Source organism: Chaetodon auriga, chromosome 18 (genome assembly GCF_051107435.1).
Source record: "Chaetodon auriga isolate fChaAug3 chromosome 18, fChaAug3.hap1, whole genome shotgun sequence".
Taxonomy (NCBI): Eukaryota; Metazoa; Chordata; class Actinopteri; order Chaetodontiformes; family Chaetodontidae; genus Chaetodon; species Chaetodon auriga.
In genome coordinates this window covers 16,568,628-16,579,715 of record NC_135091.1, presented here as the reverse complement: position 1 = coordinate 16,579,715, position 11,088 = coordinate 16,568,628, and the positions used below count along the sequence as shown (strand labels likewise).

At 42.5% G+C, this 11,088-nt stretch overlaps 1 protein-coding gene and 1 long non-coding RNA gene across 2 annotated transcripts in view; one reads left to right on the top strand and one right to left on the bottom strand.

Moving 5' to 3' along the window:
• Window positions 1–283: 283 nt before the first annotated feature.
• The window catches only part of cep128 (centrosomal protein 128), a 39,967-nt gene continuing 29,162 nt past the window's right edge, over window positions 284–11,088 (top strand). The window contains exons 1-10 of the mRNA XM_076757070.1: window positions 284–1,050; window positions 1,567–1,653; window positions 1,788–1,920; window positions 5,820–5,938; window positions 6,267–6,358; window positions 7,433–7,505; window positions 8,049–8,171; window positions 10,241–10,327; window positions 10,679–10,753; window positions 10,933–11,080. Of these exons, the coding sequence (XP_076613185.1) occupies window positions 877–1,050; window positions 1,567–1,653; window positions 1,788–1,920; window positions 5,820–5,938; window positions 6,267–6,358; window positions 7,433–7,505; window positions 8,049–8,171; window positions 10,241–10,327; window positions 10,679–10,753; window positions 10,933–11,080 (1,111 nt within the window). The 5' untranslated portion in view covers window positions 284–876. The remainder of the gene's footprint in view (window positions 1,051–1,566; window positions 1,654–1,787; window positions 1,921–5,819; window positions 5,939–6,266; window positions 6,359–7,432; window positions 7,506–8,048; window positions 8,172–10,240; window positions 10,328–10,678; window positions 10,754–10,932; window positions 11,081–11,088) is intronic.
• Window positions 3,873–5,767, bottom strand: LOC143335955 (uncharacterized). Its single transcript, XR_013078481.1, has 3 exons — window positions 5,187–5,767; window positions 4,244–4,412; window positions 3,873–3,999 (listed from the first exon to the last, which is right to left on the bottom strand). It is a non-coding gene; the product is annotated as an uncharacterized LOC143335955 (long non-coding RNA).

The window sequence follows — 11,088 nt, the reverse complement described above, 5'->3', positions numbered from 1 at the left end:
TAGGCTGTATACTACAGCAGGTTAACATAAACTAAATTTCAGTATGAATGTGTATTCCATGAGCAAAACTTTTCAAATTTTCTTTTCTTTAGTTTTTAACAGCTTTTTTCTTTACTTGTGCGATAAACGTTGTTTTTTTTTTTTCTTTTCTGTTCTTGACTTTTTCTTGCTGTAGAGCGGCAGCACTGGCGCAAACGCATACATTTGGACAATGTAGTTCGCAAATACTAAGTTCCCACGCTGCTCCATCACGGGCAGCATACACTTCCCGGCGTCCTTTGGAGCCGCTGTGGTCGGTTGTTTTCCTGCTCAGACGCGGCTAGTTCAAGTTGCCATAGCACGGTGTGGTTGAGGGTTGTTCCTCCGGTAGTTATCACTCTCAAAGCGACAAACCAGCGGTTCTTGTGTAACTTATACTGCGGTAGCGTGTATTCCCTGTGTTCTTGCTGGACATATGCAGTGTTTTTTTTTAGTTTTTACGATATTGTCACAAGGCTAAATTAGTTGGCTAACGTTGGGTTAGCTAGCTAACGTCCACTGTGGTTGCCACTTGTTGCTAGCCTGAAGGAGCATCACTCACAACAATGCCGGGCGCAGTGATTGATTGGGAAAAGGACAGTTTGAATTGTAGTGTTTTGCTGGTCAGATAGCTTTCTGTCTCCACGGGTTGTCAGGGTAACGATGACAAAGGTAGCTATGACAAAAACATGTGCTGCAAAGACTGTTCAAAATCAGCCCAGTTTGTGCATTAATCTGATTAACGTTACCAGTTAGCGTTTTCCGCAGACGAAGCTAGTGCTTGTCACTAATCGTCAGGCTTGCCTAGTCAGCCGTTTTTTACGTCACCGTCGTCATAGATCTGCCCCATCCCAGGCTATGGATACATCCAGTGAGTCGGAGTCATACGACAGGACGCGGGCGCACAGGCCTCGGGGGCGTGAAGCCCACCGCAGACCTGGCCAGGACAGGGGCAGAGGCAGTGGGAGTGGAGGTGATGGTCGAGCAGCATGCATCTCGGAGAAGATCAGCACACTGGCGAGCACCTTACAGGTACTCTGCTCTGATTCAGGAGACAGTCACATCTGCATCTGCTCAGATTTCATCCAGCTGCAAGTCCTGGAAATGCATCTCTGTGTAGTTGTCCTACCAAACCCCTAAGTAATATGTTATGACCTCAGAGGGTCTTCTACCACATTCCATAATAGAGAGACAGATAGATGGAAAGATAGAGTACTTTATTGATCCTCGAATTGAAATTGCAATGTTGCAGCAGCATTTCACATAATACAAAACACACTTAAGTTACACTAAGTAAGACCTCTTTATGCCACTGTGCTTGCTTTTTGTAACTTGCTGGCTGTAAGAACTAAATTTCCCCGGTGTGGGATCAATAAAGTCGTGTCTTATCTTAAGCTGCCCTGAGGTGGTAAGTTAACTTACAGTAGCAGTATATCAGCTACACTATAAACTTATTTTATGTTTTGGGTTATATGTTTATTTATAGCAAGCATTGATTCCTAAACTTATGTTAGTATTAGTTAACTAAGAGCTTCTTTTCTCTGGCAGGACACCAGTAGGAATTTGACCAAAGTGGACCGGATGCTGGGCCAGTACAGGGACCACACAGATGATCAGGCTGAAGCCATGGCACTGGTCAGACACCTGTTTTTATTAATTAGAATTGAATTGTAATATTTTCACACCAGTTTGGCTTTTGCTTCGAATACTGTTAAACAGTTATTTGTTTTGTCAGTTTGTCGTTTATGTCTGCTCTTTTTCTGCATCAGCTCAGGGAGAACCTGGAGGAGTCAATCAGTCAGCTGCAGACACAGAGGCTGGGCAGATCCAATGGCGTTCGGAGTGCTTCAGCTTCGGCCTCCACCCTGCACACTAGCGACCTGGAAGCTTGCTCGGGTTCAGGTATGGAGGGAGAGAGACGATTTTGCTGTCAACTGTCGTCTCGTATTAGTCTTAGTTCTGGATAATTTGCAAAGAGACAGAAATAGTATATGAAAATGTCAACAAACATACAAAGAACACCTTAAAATGTTTTGCACCTTGACAGTTTATGCTGTTAGTGTTTGGTCAAATATTTTTGAAGTAAGCAGCCAACAGAAGCTCCTTCTTTAAAGGTGACATATTATGACATTTTTTCAATAAGTTACATAGGTCTATGATTTCCATAAAACATGTTTTTGATGCTGTTTGCTGGAAATAGCTTTTAGGAAAAGATTCTTGCCCCCCTCTATATCCTTCTTTTTCAGCCCCTTTCAGAATGTGCCGTTTCTGGTGTCTGTAGCTTTAAATGTAAATGAGCTGCTGCTGTCCCACCCATGTCACCGTGGTTACGGTGAGAGCGTAGACTCACGTAGCTCTGCCCGTGCGAAAGTAGCGGACATGACGGTAGTGAATAGACCGAGTTCTTCAGTAGTTCAGCCGTACATGTTCGAACCTGAATCGGATCCTGAAGGAGGGAAGGCTCCTACAGAACCTCAGAGAATTCAACAGGACGCTCCTGAAAGGTTAGTCAAAATACATCTTTCTATCTTTTTCTCTTCAACACGGCCTGTACAGGTGGCAGCGTGAGAGGCCCGCAGTTCAGACGGTCAATGCTCACGCTAGGAAGCACCAATCCTAACTTGTAGCATACCAGATTGACGGGGAGAAACTCAGCTAAAAGTCTCTACCAAGGATTGCCACCCAAACAAAACATAATTCATACCGCAATAAATGCGTATGTAACGAAAACACGGAAATAGCGTATGTCCACTTTTGCGCGTCTGCTGATTTCACCACATCACACAAACCACACAAGCCTGGTATCATATGAAAGCAGAGTCGGAAGGTCCTGCTTGTTTACATAAAGAGGAGGGGGTTTCTAGTAATCACTGGGTTGCTGAGACATTGACCGGTCTAACTGCGCTGTTAGTTTCAGCGCTCCGTCTCATTTACACATGAACGGGCAGAGCACACACAGGCGACACTGCTGAGCAGCACTACTGACCATTCACCTCAGGCTAAGAAAAAGTAGCTAGCTAGAGCACACACATTCAAATCTAAAACGCGGGTGCTGTTATTGGTTGAAAATGTTAGTATGCAAGGTTTCGTATTTCTTTAGCTTTATACATGCATGATTTTTTTTTTTACTTGTTCGTATCAGCGCTTATGTGGAAATTGTGCAACAATGCTGCCAGGAGGTGCCACAGGTCACAGTATCTTTACCTGCACTTACAGTATGATCATAGTGTATGATTGCAGATAACATGCCACGGCAGATACTCACCTTATGTTATGAATAATAGGTTACAACAAGGCTGCAGCAGTTGTAGATGAAAGGCCTCCATGCATGATCAACCATCCAGGTTTAGAACCTGTTTGTCTATATGCGTTCTCACTGCAGAACGCATACAACACTTACAGGGCTGAATACGACCCTTTACCGCTATGGGGGACAGAGCAGTGAGTTTCATCTATAATAACCAACTTCACTGTTCATACACCATAATAAACTAAATATAGTCAGTCATATTTTATCTTGACCACATAACCAGGTTTTTCCTTAGCAAATGCTATATATTATACATTTCTTCACATGAAACATTTTACAGATAAATAAATATTTATTGACTGCAGTCATGAATATTTGTACATGGAAATACAGTACAAGTGAAGGATTCTGAATCCATATTAGAAAAATGTGAATACAGATGTTGACATTATAGAACCTGTTGACTAACATAATGTTCAAATTTTCTCAGTCGTTACAGGTATCTAGCCAATGAGTTTTGTGAGCTGGTGCCGGAGCTTCCTTGGGCAGAAGATTCGAGCAGTCATCCCATCATGCAGATTGACGTTGGGAGTTTCCTGATGCCCAGGGAAGATCCCCCCCGACGACACGTCCAGCAGGATGTTTATCTTCAGAATCTCAGCTCTGTACGATGATTGATGGGTCGACAAAGATCCTCTCCGTGATCATGTCCATCAAATCATCAATATAACCTGTGCAATACACAGACACACAGGAAAAAGTGAATCATTAGTATCATTTATTAGATCATTCAGCAACTTCAAATATAGTGAGTTTGCACTTTGAATTTTGTAGTTTCTCAGGTATTTAAGTGTGTATTTTTTTTGGTTTATTTATTGTGTTGAAAGTACTGACTTGTGGTACTTTGTGTCTTTTTGTCATGTACAATATAAATGTTTGTTCTTTGAGTAAATAAAAAAAGGAGTTCACACTTACGAATGTGGTTAGTCTTCACTGGTTTGGCTGTCTCCGTTCATGGACTTTGGAAAGCTCAGTTTGAAAAGAGGATCTCCTGATGATGTGGTCGCTTGTCCTCTATCAGCATTCTCGTTGTACTGAAGTGCATAACAACAGTAGTCCTTGCAGGACACAGTAGCCTGGACAGCTGTAACAACAGTATATTGTTAAGATAACAGGGCATACTTAGGAGTAAAACATGACAGCACTGTTATAGTGTAAATTCAAGCACTAAAGGCTGCAACAGCTCACTGCTACAATTGATCAATAGCAGGTAACTGTAATGATGCACTGGCCTATATAAAAAGAGAGAAGTGACATCAACCTTATCTTACATGACTAGCTATGCCAACAGCTATATACAGCGTAAAAATAAAAGAAAAAATGCTTGGAGTGTGGGCTGGGATGTAGCAGTCTCAACCATACACTCGTTTTGCCCTGGGCTTTTCTAACATACTCCAGTTTAGAAAACGTTTCCAAATGCATTATTTTCATAAATTCTTGAAGCTTAGACCCTGCGGAGCGTCTGTGTATGTATCGCTTGACCGACCGGGTCGCTGGGTTTGCATATGGAGACCATGCTAATTGCGAACTAGAAGCTAGCGGTTAGCGTTAGCTTGTGCTATGTCGCAAAGCACTTCTTGGTTAATTCGTGTTAAACTGCAAAATGAACACAGCTTAATATTTGTGAATGCTGGCATCTCCTTCGAACATGTATTCACTCATTTGCAAGATCAGAAACGTGGTGTGATGGACCAAAAGCTACGGTGGCAGCGAGCTAATCTGTGATGGCTGGAGTCGTAGTCTCGAAGCTAGCGGTTAGCCTGACATCGTTCTCAATGGCAAAACACACACGCTACAACACGCAAGAGTTCGCGCTAATCTACTCAAGAAACACACAGCTAATTATTTGTATACTTACATGTCCCTCGTCTGCACGTAATCCACGCAAAGCTGGAAGTGAGCCCTCCTTTAGAGAAAGTCTCCCAGCTAATCCTGCCTCGTACTGACCGGGGTTGGCGGAACAGTCAGCCTCGAAGTGGTTAGCACACACCAGCAGGTTTTTGCCAACTGTAGCGGGGACGTTGCCTTCAGAAATTCAATTCACGCCGCTCTTCTGTCCTCTGCGGCTGGGAGCCGATGGAGCGATTTGTGCTCGTCTTTACAGCCACCAACAGAACACTGTGTGTGGCAGCTCGACATGATTCCTAATAACACGGTGCATTCGATAGCGACATCGCAGATCTGTGAGAAGGTAGCGTATCTGGTGGGTGGAGAGACGCCAATGAGAGGAGTAGGGGTGGTGGCTGGTGGGTGGGAGCATGCAAATATCCGGACTTGTTACGCAACAGTACTCCCGGAACTCCAATGGCTCGGTTGGAAGGGTGCTTTCACAAATCCGTATCTTACTCAAAAAAGCACGGACGGTCTTATTTCACACTTTGTATGCGTGTGGTAGCACCACAGACACAAAATAACACCCCAAATCCCAGAAAAAGTCGGTTTTTCATAATATGGGACCTTTAACACTTCATAAATAAATCTGTTATTTCAGATGGCCAGCGTTTCTATCCTACTTCTCCACTGAGGGACTATACAGCCACTCCAGGAAGGAGAAGGAGGTCTCAGTCTGCCAGTGTTCGCTTCAAGGATGCCAACCTGACAGGAGAGGATGTAAGAAATGGAGACCTACCAACTACCATTCGGTGCTACTTGTTACTGTCATGTAGTTTCAGAGAATTTCCACAAGAGGGCACACTGAGTCAGCAACATAGATATGAAAATTATTACGCTAATCTGGAAGAAATAGGTTCATTTCAGTAATTTCCTTCACAGAGGCCTTTAGCGTGTTCATGAGCCCCTGTTTATTTTTGGTTATATTTTGAATGGTGGTTGCAGTAAATGCACATCTCTGTAAAGGCAGCAGTAGGCAACTTTTTGCTTTGCTTTGCTTGTATGTGATGTTTTATATTCTGTATCTGTCTGTGGCTGCCCCATATAGATTCACAGTATGCACCAATCCTTGAGAGATCTGCGTTGTGACCAGCACAGACTGTCTGATGACCTGGATAGAGAAATCCTCAGGAGAAACAGGTACCACAGCGGAGGGGCAAAGTCTGAATATCAAAACAGTAACTTAATGGGGTTTTTTTTGTGTTTACATAGCATATCACACTGGCTAGTACACAACTGAGCTCACAAGTCACTGACATTTATTATGAGACAATGTGATTTTTAGAGCTGAATTCAGCCTCCAAATGGTGTTTGTTACCTGCCATAGTAAGTAGTAGCATAAATAGTCTCTCTAGACAGAAAATATATAATATACCAATATTTCCGCCAATTTTGAATGGCTGAACAATTGAAAAGCTCCCAAAATGATAAAGATGGGTGACGACCGATGGATATACACAATAAAAAAATGTTTAATCTCAGATATTGGAATGAATCCATTAGAGCAGACTCTTTTTTAAAATTCATTTTGCATTGCAGCCACATAAATCAGTCCTTAAAGGCTACTCACCTCCTCAAGTTTATTCAGATAAAACACTAAATGGCCTTGCCTTTCCGAAGTCATATCATCACATATCCTTAAAATTCAATTTAGAAGCATTATTTGCTTTAACACCAGTTTGGATGTTTGGTTAAGGCTTTATGAGTTTAGCACACACTGATCTAATAATCCTCGGTGGGACTCTTCTGTAGTCTCCTCTTTAGGTCTGACCTCAGATGTTCTGCATTATTTTGACAGTAACTAAGGCCTGAAGCATATTGATCTTTCATTTTTCTTTTCCACTGTGCATAAAAAGGTTTTGCCTGAGCTTTGAAAACAAATGCATGTGTTTTCAGGTCTTTGAAATCTCCTTGATGAGAAAGTGAAGCTTAAAGAGAATCAGCAGTGGAAAGCCAAAAGGCAGCAGATCCTTCTCTCAGTGTGCATTAGAATTTGACATTTATTAAAAAATCTGTCCTACCTGGTGCTGCCGGCCAGACCAAATGGATCCACCACCGTATTTCAACATCTGAAGCTGCATAATTATTTTTAGTGACGTCCCATTATGCATTCGCATTATGATCAATGATGTCTTGAAGTGGGATTTTTCAAACGACCGAGAACACTTGCTGTGTAAATATTTTCAGTCTGCTGGATTTGTCTTTTTTCTATAGGTCTGATATTGACACCAGGCATGCGATGGAGAGCCTCCTCGAGCACATGACGACTTCCCAGAGACAGTCCTCAGTGAGTTGAAGCTGTGCATTTCACCACCGGTACTTCAAGTACGCTTTCTAACTCCGTGGACTTGAGAAGAAATGTGGACGCATCCTGCATTTAAGAACATCACATCACAGTTGTTGATGAATCTGTATGAAGAAATATGCAGATATTTATATTTCCTGAATAGAAATGGATAAATGCTGTCCTCCTTTTTAAATGTCACTTCAGTAAAGTCTAACTTTAGCAAATGTTTCAGCATAATTTCCAGGCACATGCCTCCTCACTGCACCATCACCACTCTGACAAATATGCGGCTCCAAATGACATCCAACATGTTTAATATTTTTTATCTTGTCATGTCTGCGGACGTGACAAGATAAAGGTGATGCTTCCTGATGAGACGGGGAATTCTTGCATCCTGAATGTACCACTTCCAGTCAGTTATAGGAGATATTTTTGTCGCCCACCCTTTTAATTTCCTGGTGTCTCATTTATCATATCTTGCTGCCATTCCGACACCGGTTGTGTTTGCGTGACCTAAAGCGTCCTCCGTCTCACTGTCTGCAGGTGTCGTCTCGTGTGGAGCGCCGTCTGCAGGAGCTGGAGAAAGAGATGCACGCAGAGCAAAGTGGCGTGGGGAGAGATAGGAGGTCCAGTCAGCAGGCGGCCATGTCTGAGGAGCTGCAGGAGGTGACACTCCTTCCCATCACTCATCTGGTGTGATCCTTCCATGCCACACCTCTGTATTCGCTCACATTCAAAGAGCATGCTAGAAAAATAATCTAGAGACGCCTTGCAGACACATAAATGCAATAGAGGGATGTGGACAGGGCAAGATTTACATATTAGAGACAACACACTTTGATCCATCAATATCAATATGATTTAAATGTGGTGGATTCCATCTACAGTCCCTGAGCAGGTTAATATAATACTTTACACACAAACAAGTCATACAAAAGTAGAAAAAACACAACATTAAACCACATAAAGGAAGCTGGGTAAAAGCCAGGACAGAACAGACGCATACGAGCATGTATGACAATCTAAACGTACATCATACAAGCAAATACTAAGGACGTAAGAGTCATACACACACTCAAATCAGTGTGTTCCAGCCATGCAATGCTGTTTGCTTACTGGTCTGATGCAGCGACCTCCATCAGCAGCTGGTGTAGCTGCTTTTAGGGCTGTTGTCCTCACAAATTCAGTCAAAAAAATGATGGCTGAAAATGTTAGAACACCTCATTTTATCATGAACATCTTAAAAGTGTCACAAGGATGGTGATGATTTGGCTTTCTCTCCAAAAACCTCCAAAAGCTTGATTGCATACTATCTCTCTGTTCTTGAGTAATAATACAGACCATTAACATTTACACGATTTATTAATGCTCAATTAAAAACAAAAGATGCTGTTCTGGCTGCCAGCTCTGGTACAGAAAGGTTACAATGCAAGCTTGACAAATGAATGCTGAAACATTCTCAAGTGATCTCTGCTGAGTAATTATTCCTTTACAGAAAAAGAAGTCAGAAAAGAACCAACCTACTAAGTGTAATTGGTATAATCTTCCACACAGTTAGATACAGCATTTATTACTGTGTTGTCCATTACATACATTTGAATTAAGCGGTTGAGCAGAAAAATCCCGGTGTCTCACTCAAGGCTTTTCTCTCTAATGTCCTGCCATCCTCTCTTGTTTGTTAAAGCAGCGTTCCCACTGTGTGACCTCGCCATCTTGTTCTTCTTTGTGAGACTATAAAGCACACCTAGGCAATTATTTCGATGCAGCGCAAGTGGTTGCTAAGCAAGTAATTGCTAGGTTCCTGTATTGCATGCCAGTCATGTTTTTTAGGTGTGCATTTGTCTTAAAGCGTTAATAGCTCAGAGAGCTCTGTCATTAGGTGCACTTTAGTGTTGTTGACTCAGAGCTAGATGCACTCAAAATAGGAGTCTGCAGTCACAGTAAAGAACATATAATCTCATATTATTGCTCTCTACTTTCCTTTTAGCCACACAAATCATTCCGTACCTCATCAGCATAATGTTAGTTCATTTCTGAAAGGCCTGAACCATTCATTTTTCGGTTACTGGTTTGGTGGACAAGGGTTTTCTACACGCTCATAGGTGTCATGGCATCAGTATTTTTTTTTTTTTTAATCTCTCATACCCAGTGCAGTTTATTAGCAGACCACAGAGGGGCACTGTGTAGCTGCACCCAGGCTGATAACCTTTGTGAGCCAGACTTTTCAACACACTGTTTAATGATAGTAGCTACCAATTCATTTGCATCCAACTCCTCTGTAGTGTCCTAATGGGACACCGGCAGGGCCCGAGGCGATGGGAAATAACGCATTTGTCCAAAAATTAAGGGTAAATAAACAAGCATGAGGAAATGAAGAGGAAAATAATCTCCTTTACTACAAAAGAGCAGGAGGGGAGAGAGAGCAGAGGGCACATTTATTCCCCACCGATGGGCCTGCTGTGATGTGAATCAAATAGATGATGAGTCACTTGGGTAGATGTTATTGCTAGCAGCCGGTAATTCATCAGCACAGCCTGCTTGGAGTGAGTGGGATTGAGTGGGATCTAAGCTCTTGTACAAATCCACCATGATGCCAGTATCTCGTTCCAAGAAGACGAGATGTGTGATGCTGTGATGCAATAGCACCTCTCATGTTTCATTCTTACGCTACGCTTATGTGTGTGCTCTTATTATTACAATAATACGCGCCGTGGCCTGTGTATTGTGTTTTGTAGATTTCAGGGAGACGGCAAGTTCAAACCCATGAGCGAGAGGAGGCCATTACCGCCAGGCTGCTGAAAGCAGAGAGGGACAAATCCAAGGTGAATATATTTAGTCTCAAAGGAAAGTCTTTGTATTAACCAAGTAAAAGCCTGCGTTAAATTCTTATTAACTTCATGGAAGTTTGCCTTTCTAAAAGGCCCTGTATCATTATACTGAAACCCAATATTAGTAGTTAGCATTCCAGTTTTTACCTTTTCAGTTAATATTTCTAAACTTTTCAGATGAAAATCAAATAGAGCCACTTCCCAGCACGTTTTAGATTGGAGATGCTACATAGCTAATGATACACTGTAGGCAATGTGCACACATCACACCTGGCTCCTGCTACTTCTGCATCAATTTCTAAACTACTTTCTCATTATGTATTGTTATTGTTATGCTCTCCTTAGATGGATCAGGACCTGGAGAGAGCTAGACGACTACTCGAACAGTCTGAGGATAGCAGAGAGTCCCTTGTTCAACAGGTTTGTTTACGTCTGTGTGTACTGTACCTGATTGTATTTGCACATCTACAGTAAACCTCAGGAGACGAAACAATAAACAGTGCACTGTCTTCTAAGACAACTTCAGTGTTGTTTTTTTGCCCGCTGACAGACAGTCAGATGTCTTTCTCTGTCTGCTTTACACGGCTTACGATCCTCAGGTGGAGAACTTGCACAGTGAGCTGCTGAGGATGAGGAAGGAGAAGGCTGAGCTTCAGAGGGCTCGACTGGAGACTTTTCAGCCCGTTGCTCAGCCACATGGCAACCGCACTGACAGGGAGGAGGGAAGAGGTGGACAGCGAGAGCCAGGTACTGAA